Here is an 18,904-nt window from a genome sequence, read left to right on the forward strand (position 1 = left end):
TGGTTAATGAGCTGTCCCTTAATCAGTCTGTCCAGCTTCCTTCTTTGTTCCCTTCTCCACAATCTGCTAGTAAGAAGGTTCTTCGTACAATGGATTTGCATAGACAGCTCAGATGTTATTTAGACAAAAGAAATGCTTTTCATTTCTTTTCATACCAGGACATTGGGTTTGGCAGTTTGGTAGCGAGCCATCTCTTCCTGGATTTCTGAGACCATTTATTTTTTTTATTCATTTCATGGTAAGCATTCTGCTTCTGTGAGGGCTCATTCGACTAGAGCAGTGACTTTCTCAGGGCTTTCTTCAAAGGTTTGGACACCAACTCCATCCTTGAAGCGGCTACTTGGTTTTCAGTTCACACATTTACAAAACATTACAAATTGGATGTCATTTCCAGGGCAGGTTTTGCCACGGCTATCTTGCATGGATTTGTGGAGGGCTCTTCCTTGCCTTCCTCCTCCCTGCCTTCACTGTAGCCTTTGTACTTTCCCAGAGGTGATAAATACTGCAACAGTGATATGGAAGTCCACAGTACAGTTGTGAAAAATCTTACCATAACAGTAGATGGCCTTTTCACTGTTGCAGTATTCACTCCCCCCTACTACTCCCTTTTGCATGGGCAATATTTTTGTACTGGCCAAGAGGTTCCTCTCCTTCTCTCCATTCTTTCCTTTTTCTGGATGTACATGTACTCTTTTTCACCAAGTGCCCTAGTTCTTCTGGGCCACTTCAGTTGTGAGTTAGGAGCATACATACATCACCTTTATGGCCTGCTCTTGTACAAGGTGCATACGTCTGATGTATGAGACTCTGTAGATAATAAAAGGTTTGGTATACTGGCCAGACATTGAGCTATCCTTGGCAGGAGATTCCAGAGGTGATGAATACTGCAACAGTGAAAAGAAGGAAATCTACTATTATGGTAAGATTTTGTGCAACTGTATTTTCGTGAGTCTAATGTTAGGCACGAGGACACAGTGCCCATGAGGCTGGTCACAGACAGGGTGACAGTTGTCTCTTCACTGCCAAGATCTGCAACATTACAGGATGATTTTCAGTCTTTCAGTTTTGGCAAGTATACTTATGATTTCCTGGTGGTGTGTTTGCATCTGAATGACTTGAGGTGCTGTACCATAAGAAGTATGCAAAAAGACGTGTTGTTTCCTTATGCATATGCCAAATGCATGTAAGACCCTGATGCTGAGTGGAATCCTGCCTTCACCTGTAATGATGCCTGACTACAAAGAAAAGATAATTGGCTAAGTAGTTGATGCCATTCCAGGGTGATCCATTTGTGGGTCAGATTGGGTTGAGATGGTAGACTGATCAAGTTGCTTTGCTGAGGATGGTCTGCACCTCTTGTTCCATGGCTTCCACCTACTAGACAAAGACATGGTTACCCCCACAATGCCTTTTTAAGCAGACTTCAACTACTGCATATCCCAAGTTCCTAACATAGTTGATAAAACTATAGCAAACTCAAATTTAGACTATGTTAAGATAGCTGTTCTCAGTTCCAGAAGTCTGAACAACTTTACCAGACCTTGAGGCTGTTCTAAAACTTCAACACATCTATATCTTTTCCAAAATTAACACCTGGTTTTATTATAAAGACAGCATTCCCTCCATACTTGGATTTAATGCTTACCATGCACTCTTGCTAGAGGGAAGCAATGGGGGCTTTTCTGTATTTGTCATAAACTGTATCACCTCAAGGCAGGTTTCCAGAAACCCACGAATGAAACCCATTAAACTCCAGCTTACCCTAAACAAAATATATTATCGATTTATTGATTGGTATAGAATGCCTTCCATCTCCCCAGCAGACCACAAAAAATTACTGAATGTACTTTCTGAAATATCACAACGATTAATGCATTTTTCAATGAGGGATTTCTGTTATGCATTGGTAATTTAGTGCTCCTGAACCTCAAAGGTTGGGTTTGTCAAAAGATTCCTAGACATCATAAATTATAATTCCCTAGACTAGTAAACCAGAGTGCTAGAGGGTGAAACATTCTTGCCTTTATTCTTACCAAAATAGCCTTCTCCTGTACTACTCTTATAGTATTACCATAATTGATTTAATCTGATCATAGACACATAACTTTCTCCCTTAAAGCCTCAAACACCAGCCCTGTGAACAAATCTGAATTTAAGGATTTTAAAAGAGCAACTCTATGATGAACTGTCAACATTTTCTATAATGTCATTATCCCACATATAGCCTTAGTTGATGTTTACGCACAGAGTTCTACTCCTACCTGGAAAAGTGTTTAGATCAAGCATTCACTGATCAAGAGATGTATACTGAAAATTTCAGAAACAAATCATCATGATGGTCCACTGCTATAAATAACCTCTATAACAGAAGGGAAGAACTGAAGTTATTTAATAAATATAAATCCACCCCCATTCAAGACTCTCACAAAATGATTAACAGAAAACTAAAAGTTACCATCCAGGGGGGACAAAACTAAACATGGAATTGAAATTAGCATCTGAAGTCAAGGATGATTATAAATCCTTCTTCAATTACATCAGGGATTTAAGAAACCATACCTAGCAGCGCTTTGAAGAAATTAAAAATGGCATCACCCACTCTAACACAAAGGGCATAGGTAATATACTTTCTGACAAGTTTAGTGCAAACTTTACACAGGAAGCAGTCATCAGAATTCCATAAATATCTAGATCCATGACACCTCCCAAGATCTGAAAGGAACATGCCCTAGCTGTGCTTACAAAAACCAAACATATTACTTCAGTGAGACTAATCTAATTGGTTGCATAAAAAACAGTGGAAGACATGCTCTTATAGAACCCTTGCTGAACTGATGCAACTTAAGTTTGTTCTACTGGGGGTTGTCCCTGAAGTGTGGAAGACAGTTTTGTAATGCCCTCATATAAGGGGGCTTCACAATACAACTAGTAGCCACGACTAGAAGCTGAAGTGTTCCATAGAACCGTACAAAGTAACCAAAAGAAGAACCAGGAACACACCATCAATAAGTTTAATAACAAAAATTAGAACATATTCTAATATATATATATATATATATATATATATATATATATATATATAGATAGATAGATAGATAACTAAATTATTCCTGGTCTTAATTATCAGAATAGCATTAAACTTGTATTAAAAAGTAGGCATGATTGTTTATAACTTGGGCTGTATATGTAGTGTGTGTGTGTATAAGTATATATTTATATGTTTTAGAATGTGATTTGAGCAACTATGGATTGGATTACTGTTTTATTTCAGTATTTTATATCATGTGATTATTTTATTTCATGAGACTTTTTGTGTGTTTTGATAGGTTGGTTGAGTATATTTATTAAGATTTTGAAGTTTGTGTTTTTATGCATTGAAAAAGAGCTTCGCTCAAAAGCTTTGCAACTGTTCTAGATTTTGTTATTAAACTTATTGATGGAGTGTTCTGGGTACTTCTTTCGATAAGGGGGCTTCATCACAGAACCAGGGAACTATCAGCCTTTCAGTCTTACCAATTTAATCTGTCAGGCTATGGAGTGCACTATATCTGATTTCCTAAACTACAACATCAAAAGTCTCATATACCTATTTCCTCATCAGTTTGTTTTTTTTGTCAAAGATGGATCATATCATCTTAATCTAGTAAGAGCACTGTCACTTATGACAAAAAAAAAAAGATAACCTCCTGCCTCCAACCTTCAAAGCAGCCAGCATCCTACTGTAGATTTTTACGTCAGGGATCTGGAAATCCTTCTGTTTGGCACATTTGATATTTAAAAACATCTCATCCAGAGTGAAAAGAAGTTGTCTTCTCTCTATACTGAGCTTTAACTAGACTTATTAATGCACAGTGCCCCCTTTTCGTATTTACCTCTGCAGACATATCAGGTAATTAGAAAGTCCCCAGCAGCTCTCCACTAAAATAATTACTGGACTAAATGCCCTTACCAAGACAGACATTTAAAGCCCTCTCTCCATACACTGTCTTACAGACTCTTGCACAGTGATCTGTGTCTGGTATTCAGTTGTCTTAAATATGTAACTCTTATACCTTTACAAGATCAACAACTCCACAAACACTAAATCTAAAGACTTAACTTTGCACCAACTTGTAAAACAAAATATACTTGGGAGACTGATTTTTTACTCCATCATCTCTGGATAAACTGCTGTTGAGTATTACGCAGAGTTGCACCTTAGCCATCTTTCAGAATTAATCTTGATATTTAGCTGGATATCCACAAGTTCATCTCTGGCATGAGCTGCTTCACACTCTTAAGCAGGAGGCTTGTGAGGGTGATTATTAAAGTGAAAATGCTGTCACGATTTATTTGCCTTGTAATTCCCATGATCCTACAATTCCATAAGTACGCAGTCCTTTGGATGAGATGTTAAACTAAGGTCCCATCTGCCTGAGTTTAAGGTCAGCTTCAGATAGATGTAAATCATACCACAGCACTTATTAAAACAGTAGGATTTCCTTAAAATGTATTTCATCGATCAAATAGTATTTACAATATTTTTATAGAGTAATTTTTATTTAGAATAAAAACACATCAGTGTACACATTTCTGCAATATAAGCATAATTAGAATTTCTCATTTTCTAAACACTTTTAACCACCACCCTTTATGACACAACCAGTACTTTAATTTTTCCAAAACATCTTCATTCACCCATTAGTATTATTTTTTTATAAAGAACTCCACCATGTTTTTTTACCCCTAGCTATACGCAACTAATTATCTTAGTTTCATCCTTGTTTATAAGTAGAAAAGAAGCAGAGGAAAAAGTAGGAAAAATAGGGGAATTTCCTTGGTGCTCTGGCCAAATTTCCCCTAGTATGAATACCATCTCTGAAAACAGGCCATATGCTTAGTAGAACAAACAAAATCTCACTGTTACGTCCAAGGAGGGCGAAAATATGAGAAGATAAGTGCTTAATGTACTGTTCATCCATCCACTGAGGTGCAAGTTTTCTGGTTTCACTGTACCACACTCTGATGTACTTTTACTGCTGATGCAGTATTCCTTATTTTGTTTTCTTAATTGGTGTTCTTTTCTGAAAAAGTATTCTGTCTCAAACTATTCCATTGGTTATAAATATTTATAGTAGAAAATAAGAATGCAATACAAGCAGAACTGTGTATAGATTTAGCTGTAACAAAAAGTGAGATACGTAAACTTATAAAGTATTTGGTTAGTATGTAAAACAGATGGAGCTTTAACTATATGTATAGAATGATTTAGGTGAACCACACTAGGTAGGTGCTTGCTACATAAAAATGTGAGATTTGATTTATTTTAGACAAAAGTTGTAAATATTCCATAGGCCAGGCTATTTTGTTTTAACAATCACTGGTCATCATCTTTGTAGTTTTACATAAATTGTAGTAGGCTACCAATTATCTTTTCAAGCAGTGTTGCATAGATTTAATCTTGTACTGTACAGCTTGGGCTGAGCTTTTGTTTTTATTTGAATTACCATTGCTGTATTTTCCATATTATAGTGTTTGTAGGTGATGGTGGTGCACAAAAATGTTAATATGCGTTTCCTGGTCCCAAACACAGTCCTTGTGGCGTTGATTGCTTTGGGTCCCAGAACACAGCTTGGAGAGATGCTGCCTAAAGCCGACAGTGTGCCACAGTAAACTGTTTCTAGGGCATCTGTACTGTATAGACATTGCCAAACAAACTGGTTGGGGGGAACGAGTTTCTGCCAAGACTGGTGGAAGGAAGGCCTTTCTACTTTTTTAAAGGAAGTCAAATAAAAAATGTTTTTTTAATTGTCACAGGTGAAGCATTCTCTTTTTTTAATTGATAATGACAATGACATAGTATTAAGCTAACAATATTGATCTTTTGTGTCCCTGTTTTTTTCTCCTTTTTTCCCTGAGGTCAGAATGCAGCTGATATGAAGCCAGGAGTGGTTGACATGCTGGTTAAGCATCACCTGTTCAGTTGGGAACTGTAGCCTCTCCCAGCATTACTGTGGACTGATTCAGAATGGTAACCATAGTACCACAATGGCTACTTAGATTCTCCATTTTGCCTTCAATCCTTGAAGCTCTGAATAATTTTCTGGTCACTGTGAAAAAAACTTTCTAGTTTAAGTTAAAGAAATGACCACCCAGTTAACTGCATTTGTTTTCACTGTACTGTATGTTGGACATACCATTAAATGTGAAAGGAGGCTAAGAAACATTTTTGTCATTGTTTCCTCATCTGTTTTGAAAGGGGGATTATTTCTCAGTACTTAAGCTATTCACAAAAGCTTTTTTTTTTACCTGCCTGTGTTCATTAATTTTATGGTGCCCTTCACACCAGACCACTTGACATGACGTTGGTTACAGTGTTGACCCACCTTAGCAGTGGAGCCTCAAAGAAGTGCCTATGAAGCTGCATCATGTGAAATGTCAGGCAACTCTGTGCCATAATGATCTCAAAGTTGCAAGTAGTTTAAATGTTTTCTTATTAGAAAATGTGCATAAGTAAACTGTATGCACAAGCTGATATCAACGTTGTCGTCTGACGTTTTATTTCTTTTGACCTTCAGCATATTTGTGCCATGCATATGTTCCCATTTGGCAATTTTATGGTCACATTTTATGTATGTGACTTATTTATCTCTACTAGACCACAATGCAGAACTTGACTGTTTATGGAAAGAAGTTTATGCTTATTTTGTAGTTAAATTTTGATTTCTGGGAAGCAGTTTTACACTTGTATTTTTTTCTGTCAAGTACTGCCATTATGTGGTAATAATATACCTCACACAGGTTTTCTTGGTCCTTGGTGTGGCATCTTGTCTGCTTGCCCTGAGGCGATTGTAAAAGTACTAACAAAGTTCTGTGGGCTTAATGTCAAGGAGCTTAAAATTGTGCAACATACATTTCTGCATTTTTGTTTTTTGCAGCTGCCCATTAATGTGACACTGCCTTACTGCTCTATGGCACAAGGGATTGATCTTTACAGTAATTCCCATTTATTGACATCTTATTTTCCCATGTACTCTAGCTAATTTTTATAAGAATAATATTTTAGCTAGTTTTTTCTACTCCCTGTCTGTGCCTTTTTTCAAATTGTGTCTCTTTTTCTAGAAATGCCAAGTCATTTCTGAATACTGTTTTTTTTTTCCAGTAGTTGACACTGGACTGTGTGGGCAGAAAGCTACAAATGTAGGAAGAGAAGAATTATAGACACTGTTAGGGAAATACAGTTTTGATTAAAAAAAAAATTACAAGAAATTTACCAAACCATATTTCAGAGCACATGCATTTTGCAACAGTGTTCTATCATGTCAGAGGAGAAGTTTTAATTATGAGCAGTATTCATTACCTTGAGCATCTGATGAGAAATACAGAAGCACTTATTCATGCAGTTACACCATTTAGGCTAACTACATTTACACACACACACACATACGGTAAAGGACAAAGATTGGGCTGCATGGCTGTTTGAACTGGATATAGGTTCATAGAACACAAACTGTGATTGTTTCAGCAAAGCACAATGTCTGAGAGGACATTTCCGTAATCTCACAAAAGTAAAAACATGTATTCACTTTTTGGTTTACCAACACACCTCACCCCATCTCTTGCTGTGGAAGACCATTTGCACTTCCTTGTTTATGATAATCTCCAAACATTTTGAGGAGTAGGTTCAGATAAATGTCTCTTCAGCTGCTGTGAAATGGCTGTCATACAGCTGGTCAGTACAGCTGAATAGATATTATATGAATTTCTTTATTCGGACATGCAAGGGTTCTGCTCCCTCTCCACTCCTCAGTTTTTACATTACCATAGATGTCAATTTCTTTTCAGTTTTTTTTTTTAATACAAATGTTGCATAAAAGTTTGTTTCCTTAGTGACCTTGTTTGATTCAGAGTTTCAAGGTTTGGAGCCATGCCTTTCTCCGTCTCTTTTTCCTTACTAAAAGACTACTACTATCCCTATGATTAAGTGGCTATTGAACAGTCATGTGATACTGTGAAATTAAATCCTTAAATAACTACAGCGTGTCAGTTATATTTGTGAGAAATCAGTATGTGGCAAAGTTAATAACGTCTTGAAACTCTTAAAAAAAGCTAAAAAGATCAGACACCATTGAACTTTTAGTTTATGTATTTTATTTGTGTCATTCTTTGTTTGAAAATGAAGCTGAAGGACCTGATGGGTTGCCACCAAATGTTTGAAAATATAGCCAAGAGGAATTACTGATCCCATCATAGAATTAAGTTATTTTATAGAGTTTGTAGTAGGATTTCAATTCCCTTTCACTGTGCGAGTAATACCCAGAAACATTGAGTACTAGTGTTCTGCTGCTCTGTAAGTGAGGATTAAAAAGTAATCTGCGTAACAATACACCAGTTCATTAAGAGGTATTTAGAAATATGGAGGAAGTCCTTGAAGAAATATGAGTGGTCTTGTCACTTAAAACTAATACGGTTTTATGATTGGTAAGTGCGGAATTAAGGTTCAGTTAAGGCAGTTAATTTAGTTCCACATAGGAGATTTAATGGGCAGACTGAGAGGGGTAGGTGAAGAAGTGGTCTGCCAGACTCGAGAGCTGGGTAAAAGATGAAACTCAGAAAATACTGGTGAGAGGGCTGTTTTGCTGAACATTGTGGAGGGTCTCAAGAATCAGTTCTGGACCATTATTTATTTGGCAAAGTGTATTGATTTCTGATAAGAGCAACATAAAATGACTGCAAATGACAGTAAGATAGCAACAACAGTAGGTAATGATGGAAAATGTTTGGATTTAGAGTTAAAAAGGTTAGCAATATGGAGAGATGGGTACCTGCTCAAATTCAAATTTCAGTTACAGTTCAGGTTGTTTATAGTTTTTGGTGATGTGCAACTTAGAACATTAGAACAAGAAAGGATTTAGAATTTAAGTATTAACAGCTGGAATTAGTAGTCATGACCAGAGTAAAAAGAAGTGGTTGTGACTGTAAGTGATGGGCTGTATCTGGAGGAGCACTGATTCATGTAAGAAAGATGTTGCTCAGTTGCTTATTGTGTATTTTAGTGGTAAGACCTTGGACAGACTACTGTGTACTGTTCACATGTTATAAGAGATGGTATAAGAAGGCTATTGGGATAGTAAATGGTATAGAAGGAAAATCATATGAAGGGAGATAGCATTACCTAAGGATGCAGTGATTGAAGGGTGGACGGTATGTGATTTGTGTAAATACATTTTTAAAGGTCATCTTTGAGGGAATAGACCTAAAAATGAAAGATAGAGGAAGTAGGAGAGCTCACTGGGGGTACACATTTTAGTCTGCATTCAATAAAATGTTTTTCTTTTTACAGCAGGTTATGAGGACAAAATAGATTGACCTGACAGAATAAGCTGTGGTTGGGTATAAACTAGCAGATTAAATTAAGTTGGTTAGGATAAATTGTACTAAGCAGTTTTAGGATGTTGGTTACACTATTTTGATAGTCTAAACAGACATTTGTCTTTTATCTTTGAACAGTTGTATGCATGTGTGTGTCTTTGCGGTGGTTAGTAACGGATACCCTTCAGATGTTCCCTAAGGTAGAGAGGTGGACTGTGTTAGAACAATGCCCATAAGGTGCTTTTTCAGAAACCTGTAAATATTTGAGTATTCTTCAATCACTGTTCTTCTTCTTCTTTCGGCTTTTAGGGGTCGCCACAGTGCAACGCCGGTCCGCTAATGATTGGCAGTAGATTTTTATGGTGCTGAGGTGCCAGCTCGACACCCAACCTTCAACGAAGGCACGCCCATTCTACGCATGTCTTTCGAACGACACTCGACCACAGGGAGGACATGCAGACTCCACACAGAAGGCGCTCCAGCCGAGAATTGAGTGGGAGAACCTCTTGCTTTGAGGCAACAACGCTACTGCTGCACCACCGCGGCTTCATTCTACAATCACTGTTGGAGTCCAAAAAAATCATCTGTCACATAACGAGCCACATTTTGATAAGGAGTCAAGAGTTTATGGACTTATTTTTTGCGTAACTGGTATGAGATTAAAAAATGTAATAGATCTCTCAAAAAGGCATACTCGCTCGCGTGTGTGTGTGTGTGTGTGTGTGTGTGTGTGTGTGTGTGTGTGTGTGTGTGTGTTGAAGCAAGGTACTTGAAAAGGTAGTAGGCAAGCAGTATTTAGTTTAATAAAAGTAATTGCAAAAACACTGTACAGTCTGCACATAACTGATAAAAGCAAGTAAATTATTCTGATTGTTTAGCATTATTTACATTTATATTATTAAATGAAGTGCTGAATCCATATCTCACAAAATCAGACTATTTGGTCTGCAAAATGTCCATAAAAAACTGCTTTCATATGGGCATTTTGGAGACCAAATAATCCCCAGTCTTTCTGTATCCTTATTATTAAGCAGAGGTACTTTACTTAACTAAGTGTCCTCCTCTAACAAATATTCACTGTGGCACATTTTAGACCTCTCAAGTCAGAGACAGTTTTGTTTGTGGGGGTTTTTTTGTAATCTTGAATATTTTAAGTATTCAGCATTAATATCTTACAGAATAAACTAATTCTAGATCATTTTAAAGAAAAAATGTTGAGTATTAAAAATTTGCCAATCCAAAAAAAATGTTTTCTTTCACTAATCCATCAGTCTCAATAGTTCGCAAGTATATAACCCCCTAAACTCTTAGCGGTTCATGGATACCTTCATTTGTAAAAAAAAAAAAAAAAAAAAAAACAGGTACGACAACACACAAGTGCTTTTATTGGTAAACCAACGGAACAGCAAACAAAAAGTCTAAGCGCTTTCACCCATCCAACTCATTGGGCATCCTCAGAGTAAGAAATGCAAAAGAACAGTTCAAACTCTTATATAATAACTCATATACACACCCCCTAGACTAAAACCAATCAGACAGACTAAACTAATTAATATTAATGTAAAAATTAAAAAGTTGATTATTAAGTTTATAAATACAAAACAATTTATAGAAAAAACACACAATAATAAACAAAAAACAGAAGTTAATGAAATAAGTAGATAATGCACTAACCATATAAATATGTATATATATATATATATATATATATATATATATATATGTGTGTATATATATATATATATATATATATATATACACACATTTCTCTGTCCCTTCAATTGTTTGTAATGCAATACCTTACTGTTTTGAAAATGGACTTAAGCAACCTTAGTTTTAAATAACTTGCTTATAAAATAGCCTTAATTGCAAAAAGTATTGTTGCTAGTCGATTGTGTTAAAATCCTGTTAAAAACCATAAAAAATGTTTTTACCTATATATATGTATGTGTATATATACATTATGAATTGTATGGTTCAGCTAACAAATGGTTCAAAAAACAAAGTATTGATGTTTATATACAATAAGACCTATACTTCAAAATACTAGAAAGTGATATATGTTCATTTATGCCTGGGGACCTAGATGCATCAAGTCTAGGTTGCCATGACTTCCAATAATGTCTTAGCATCCCCACCTTTCTCATTGTAAGTAATCCTATCAATAACAAAAAATAAAAACTTTTTAAAATTAGTACAACATTGACTATGCGTAAAAAGGGCATTAGTAGTTTTTTTTATTTCTTATGTCCCTTATATGTTCTAATATCCTAAGTCTTAATTTTCTAATGGTCCTACCTACATAAAAAGTAGGACAACTAAGACATGTAGCAAGATATATCACCATTTTGGTGTTGCATTTGCAAAAACCTGGATATCTAATGGTTTTGCTAAAGTTGTGTACTGCAACATATGGCCCGTTGTTAATATATTTACAAATACTACAAGACCTACATTTACTCATCCTAGAATTCTTGTATAAGTCCTTGGTTGACAACAGTCTCCATTAATTCCTTTAAATTTTTACCTCTGCTATAGGAAAAGACTGGTGTAGTCCCTACCATGGATGTAATGTCGTTAGTGAGGACACTTCGCCAGGTGTCGTAAACAATGTTCTTAATGCCCCCACTAACCTCATTGTACGGTAAAACCATCGCATGCCTCGTGTTGTTAAATTCAAAACTCTCATAGGTGTTGCTAACAAAATGACATTATTTGATGTTTCCTTTACCAAGCCACCTTTTACAATTGGTTTGTAAATCGTGTTTCTTTTCTCCAACACCTCTAACTTGATGTTGGATAATATTTCATAGGGATACCCTCTCTCAATCAACATATCTATTAATTTAGAGACTTCAAATTCATAAAGGTTGCCATCACTGATAAGTCTTGACAACCCCACCGTTTGTCCCTTCATTATATTTTTCTTTTGAAAAAACAGATGGCAACTCTGAAAGTGTAAAAATGAATTTGAAAAAGTTTTTTTACGATATATGTTAGATTTTAATCCACCATTTACCTTGTCCTTAAGTAATAAGATGTCTAAAAAGTCACATTGATCAACATGTATCTTGTGTGTAAATTTCAAAAAAGGGGTGGTGGTACCCAAATAATTTATAAATTATTGGATTTCTTCCACTGACCGCTTCCAAAAAATTAGAATGTCATCCAAATACAGCAGATATAAAGCGACTTTCTGCATGTGTTCCGAAGTGAACACACAATTAGTCTCCCAATCAACCAACACCAAATTGTCGTAAGACGGGGCACATTTTGCCCCCATGGCAACACCAGTAGTCTGCTTAAAGCACTCTGCTTCAAAAAAGATGTAGTTGTTTTTTAATACCATTTCTGTCAAGTCAACAATTAAACTACGTTTTACCATGTGAAGTGTACTATATTTCTGAAGACTGTTGTTAAACATCTCTAGTCCCAAAATCATTAGGTATAATAGAAAATAAATTCACTACATCAATAGTCACCATTAAGTATCCATCCTCCAAAGGGGTATTTCTAATTACATCAAGACAGTGCCATGATTCTTTTAAAACATGTGTTTTTTTTTTTTAAATATATCTTTACAATACAAATCAACAAAAGATGCCATGGCCTCAGTCTTGGAACCCCTAGCAGTAACAATCGGACAAAAAGGTGGATTGTTGGTTTTTTTGTGAATTTTGGGAATTCCAAAGATGGAGGGGATGACTGGTGAACCTACATAGAGGTAATCATATTCTACCTGGTCAAGCACTCCGTCCATTAGCCACTCGTACAACTGCCAATCAGTTTTAGTGTAAGCACTAGTGACATCATATTTAGAAACCCTAATGTATGTTGAAGTGTCATTCAACAATTCTAACATATTGGTGGAATAATCTGTTTTGGTCATAATAACAACACCTCCTCCCTTATCAGGTTTCATCACCCTATAGGTATCGGAGGACATTAACTTATGGAGACAAAATCTTTCCCCAGTAGTCAGGATGTCATGTGTGTTTTTAGTACCCCTCAAAAATCTCCTTAGCTGTGTTTCACACAACTGTTCAAACATGTATATAGTGGGGTTGGCAGGGGGGATAAATGTACTTTTTCTCCTCTGTGTCAGTAAGTTATTTGTTAAAAAACTGCTGTTATTAGAAAAATATAATTTCAAGTTCAGTTGCCTTGTGTAAAGTTTTAAGTTAATTAATATTTTAGCAATCTTGTGTCTGAACGAAGGAACAAAGGTGAAACCCTTTTTGAACAAACCACAATAATCATCAGTTAATTCTAAGTCACTGAAATTGTAAATACAAAAACTTCCTTTTTTAGTCAAGGTACAACAATGTTCAGTACTTTCTGAGGCTTCTAAAACCTCTGAAATATTGTAAAAATCAAAATCAACATTACTGTCTAAATATGAGTTGATGGAGCAATTGTTGTGGTTACTTAACCCAACTTCAACCCTAATGGAACTTGATAAACAATCATGCTGACTGTTAATTCCAGTTACATCAAAAATGTCATGATCTGACAGTCTGTCACAATCAATTTGAACAAAGTCCGAGATGTCAGTGTTTAAGGCAACTGGTACATCAATAGGATGCAAAGTATTTAGGGGGACTTGATAAAAGGTAGTCAGTTGTTCCCCTGTGACCACCTCCATTTGGTATATTGTCTCTGTCCTCTCACATTGTCTCCATTCTGTTGTAATGTACCCTGTTGGCGCTCGCGGATCCTTTGCGAGCGTCTCACAGGCTGGTTTTCTAAAAAATACTCATTGTTAACTTCATCCAACCCTTCGTGATAATCAGCATTGGGGCCAATACCTCTCTGCTGGTTAGTGTCCAATGAATATGTCGTTTCACCACCATCAAGTCTACCAGGTCTGTCAATAAAATCTTTATAAGCCGTGAATATAGGCTCTGTTGTTAGCATAATCATTAGTGTCCCTATTTAACTTATTTGTCTTGTTCTCAAGACCTCTTTTAACAAAAACATCCATATCCGATAGTATACTGTCATATTTGTATTTGTTAAACTCAAATAACAAGTCTTTAGTTATGTTGTTATTTAATACAGCTAATTCATCCTTTAACCAGTCAATTTTAGCAGAATTATTACGTAGGATAATGCGCATTAATTCAATACCTGTATGATTGAACAATGCCAATAATTCCTGGAACGCCTCTGAACTCTCGTCAAAACTCATAGGTAGTTTGAAAGCCCTCAAACCCTTCGGCCCCTGGTTGAGTTCAATCGACCTTTCAAGGAAGACATTGTCCATCTGAAGTGACTTAAACCGTTTTAATTTCTTCTCGAAGTCGGCAAGTTGTGTACGTATAGCTCCATTGCCGGCTTTAACTGCTGCCGGTTTCAAATTCATAATGGGAGGAATTAATAGGTTATCAAAATTGCCTCCCTTATGATTGGATGTTCGCGTTTGATTGACATCACCCAGTGTTCCATTGTTGTCTGCGTTAGCTGTATTTTGAAAAATTGCCACTCTAGTGCTAGTGGTCGGGGGCGTGTGCAAAGTGTAGAGCTCCGCTTGTGAATCTGTTAGAGTGACATTGTCCGTGTTAACTGAACCTTTTTCTTGTATAACAGTGTCCGTATTAACTGAACCTTTTTCTTGCATAATTTTCACAAGTTTTGAGTAATTTCAATAAACTGTATCAACTGCTTCATTGTTGGTATCCAAAAAGGCAAAAGTGAAGTGTTGATCCCCGCTCGGCAAAGGGAATAAGTCCACCACTTAGATCGCAACAATATAAACTAGTAAAAAAAAACAAAACAGGTACGACAACACACAAGTGCTTTTATTGGTAAAGCAACGGAACAGCAAACAAAAAGTCTAAGCGCTTTCACCCATCCAACTCAATGGGCATCCTCAGAGTAAGAAATGCAAAAAACAGTTCAAACTCTTATACAATAACTCATATACACACCCCCTAGACTAAAACCAATCAAACAGACTAAACTAATTAATATTAATGTAAAAATTAAAAAGTTGATTATTAAGTTTATAATAATAATAATAATATAATATAGTAATAAGTTTATTAAGTTTATAAATACAAAACAATTAAGGCTATTTTATAAGTACGTTATTTAAAACTAAGGTTGCTTAAGTCCATTTTCAAAACAGTAAGGTATTGCATTACAAACAATTGAAGGGACAGAGAAATTTATATATATATATATATATATATATATATATATATATATATATATATATATATATATGGTTAGTGGATTATCTACTTATTTCATTAACTTCTGTTTTTTGTTTATTATTGTGTGTTTTTTCTATAAATTGTTTTGTATTTATAAACTTAATAATCAACTTTTTAATTTTTACAATTAATATTAATTAGTTTAGTCTATTTGATTGGTTTTAGTCTAGGGGGTGTGTATATGAGTTATTGTATAAGAGATTGAACTGTTTTTTTACATTTCTTACTCTGAGGATGCCCAATGAGTTGGATGGGTGAAAGCGCTTAGACTTTTTGTTTGCTGTTCCGTTGCTTTACCAATAAAAGCACTTGTGTGTTGTCATACCTGTTTTTTTTACTAGTTTATATCGTTGCGATCTAAGTAGTGGACTTATACCTTAATTTGTCACTCCCAAGAAACTTAAGTCATTATGTCAGCTGTAGCTTTTCTCCTAGTAACTGTATATTTCTCACTTTTTTCACAATCCTATTAGTACCAGATAGAGCTGTTTCTTTTTAATCTTTTTCATTAGGTCGTCAACATCCTTTCATAGTGGTCTGTCAGCTGATTTCCACTTCAGTGTAATACTGTTTTTCAAGATTATCATTATTAGTATTACCAGTGGAAGTGTGCCTTAGGAATGACTGTTCTAATTTCCAAACCAAGAGCATCATCTCCCTATTCAGGACTGTCTGGGCATGTCAATTTTTAGATTGCCAAATGTGTTTCACTGTTAATATCCAAGGCCTGACAATCCTAAGAGATGTGGTCCCATGTACCTCTTTTGCCTCTGTGACATCTCTGATGCTTCCCTCTTAACTTGTGGAAACATCCTCTGCAGCTTATGTGGAATGTAAATCTACTTATGCAAATACTTCCATGTAAAGATTGTAAAGTTTCTTGTATTTTCACTACTCTGAGTGCTTTATAGATATTAAGCCATTGTTCTTCCAGTACCTGCTTAACTGTACTTTCCCCCCAACTATTCAGACTCTTCTTTTGGCCATTGTAGTTGTCTGCTAAAACATTATACACTTTAGCAGTATTTTCTCTCTTCTATCTTCAATTATTGTAGCATCAACAAGAAGATATAGCAACCAAGTCAGACTTTCAGTTTGCAGTTTAGAAAATATATGGTCTGGAAGAGTGAAAATTCACCTGGTAAATTTCTGTCTATGTTTAATTTCTCCAAGTCTTTGGGGTTTCTAATACTATGACAGGAATGGACCTTTTCCTAAGTCAAAGTATGATTAAGGTTTGTGAAGTTAGTATTGTTTCAATCTAATCTTTGATGTTTGAAGTGCTGCTCACAGCACCCACAACAATCCCATAATTGGCTCCTCCTACAATTCATATGGATTTACATGTATCGCTAGAATATGTAAATAAGACTGTAAATTCTTTATACCTATTGCTCCTCCTCCTACTACTACTACTAGAACTGTCTGGGTATCCTTATTCCACATTGCCCTTGTTTCTGCCGGCAAATCCTGGTATTTTATGACTGAATTTCTGCTGTAAAAGAAATGTGATGCATTCTGAGTCAGTCAGCTGATGCAAAAATACTCAAACATTCAGTGGCTTAGCCATCCTTATTGCTAAGTGAACTGAGCATGCTGTTTAGCTAGAGGCAGTTTTCCAATGTTATGTAGTTTTGTTAAATAAAGGAATATTACAGCAGTGTTTTTTTTACATTAATTAAATAAATGTCCAACAACATCCTTATTAGTAAAAAAAAAAAAATCCTGAATGATTGTATCTGAGATTTATGAATTATATCTTATTTTATGTAATAGTTATATTTGAACATAAAATTCTTAAAAAAAAAAACTAAAAAATATAAGAAATAACAGAATAAAACAATACAAGAATACTGCAAGGGAAAAAAAAGGAAAAAGTTAAGTTCTATACTACCTACTACCTGACCGTGGGGTATGTCAAATCTGTAAAATCTGATGTTTGTCCAGAAAATGTCCCACTTTGGCCATTTGAAAAGGTGGCAACCCTATCCTTATTAAAAATAGCCACAACTGTAGCGCTTTGAGGGGCTGCTTAATACCTCATTTGGCCACTTAAATTTGCCAGCTTTCTGCTCTGTCCCACCTCTGCCACCCATGATGTGCACAGTGAATCTGATATATTGTCTATATTATGGGTGGGATGGCAAGTTGGCGACAGCCTGCAAATTTTAAAAATAAAATTGGATGCGATGGTCATTTAATAGCAGCAAGACTTCAGAGGGTAAGTTTTTTTAGTTCTGCCAGGCAACCATATATTATAGGTAGTGGATGGCACTTTACAGGACTAATCTTGGAGTGAATACTTTACAGAGGCTGTCTGGTAGCTGTGTTTGTGCAAAACATGGTTAAAATACATTATTTTGGCTGCTATTTTATTTTATTACTGTCAGATATATGAGATATATACAGTCAACAAAATTCTTGCAGTAGGTGGGTATGGCCAGAGGCCCACTTAGGATTCATATAACTAAGATTCTACAGTTGTTTTTTTTTCCATTATTTTAGCTTTGTGGGACTAATGCAATTTGTGTGAAGTAAGCTGGAATACTTTATTGCAGCTGCTGTTTGTATGAAAATAACTGAAGTACATTGTTGTGGCCATGACTATTGTTTTATCACAGTAAGACTTCTAGGTTGTGCACAGAGTGGCTATAACTACCAGGTTGGGGCTGTCTGTGGATGAATGTTACTGATCTTTTTGTTGTTTACTACATTTGAACAGTCAGTCTGGCATTGCAGGGCTACTATGCATTTGTGTAAAGTAAATTGGCCATGCTACTTTGCTGTGGATATTGTGTGCTTGGGTATAACAAACTTTAAATGCATTCCTGTGGCTATTAATGTTGGCTACAGTCAGACACCTGAGATGTACACAGTCAACAAACTGGCTGCAACAGCCAAGCGTGGGGCTGTCTGTGGATGAGAATAACTTATGTTGCTATCATAATTAATAGTTATTAGTGTGGCATTACAGGAACGGTGTGCATTTACATAAAACAAATTACAATATTTTACTGTGGTCATTTTTTTAAACCACAGACAGACATCTGAGGTTTACATTGCCAAATAAATGGCTTTAACTGATAAATAAGAAGGAAGGCTTGGGGTAAATTTTACTTTTCCTGTTGTTTTGTCACTATTAACCAGCCACTGTTTTAGCTTGGCAGGAGTAATGTCACACAAAGTACTGTATTTACTGAAATCCAGTGTTAAAGTATCAGTGCTCTGGTTTATGGTTGTATGTGTGTGTTACAGTGTATATGAGTTAACAAGAGACCATAATGTCTTTCACTTTCTGTCACAGACATCAAAATTATATGCATTAAGTGCATTTC

General features: G+C 35.7%; 1 protein-coding gene across 2 annotated transcripts in view; it reads left to right on the forward strand.

Moving 5' to 3' along the window:
• SGSM3 (small G protein signaling modulator 3) overlaps positions 1–18,904 on the forward strand; it is a 1,391,341-nt gene that overhangs the window by 1,330,563 nt on the left and 41,874 nt on the right. The window contains exon 22 of one of the 2 annotated variants that reach the window (XM_044068352.1): positions 5,904–6,010. The exons of the other annotated variant lie outside the window; for it this stretch is intronic. Coding sequence (XP_043924287.1) covers positions 5,904–5,975 — 72 coding nt within the window. The 3' untranslated portion in view covers positions 5,976–6,010. The remainder of the gene's footprint in view (positions 1–5,903; positions 6,011–18,904) is intronic. 2 annotated transcript variants of the gene reach the window in all.

This window comes from Protopterus annectens, chromosome 1.part0 (assembly GCF_019279795.1).
Source record: "Protopterus annectens isolate FY-2018-M chromosome 1.part0, PAN1.0, whole genome shotgun sequence".
Taxonomy (NCBI): Eukaryota; Metazoa; Chordata; order Ceratodontiformes; family Protopteridae; genus Protopterus; species Protopterus annectens.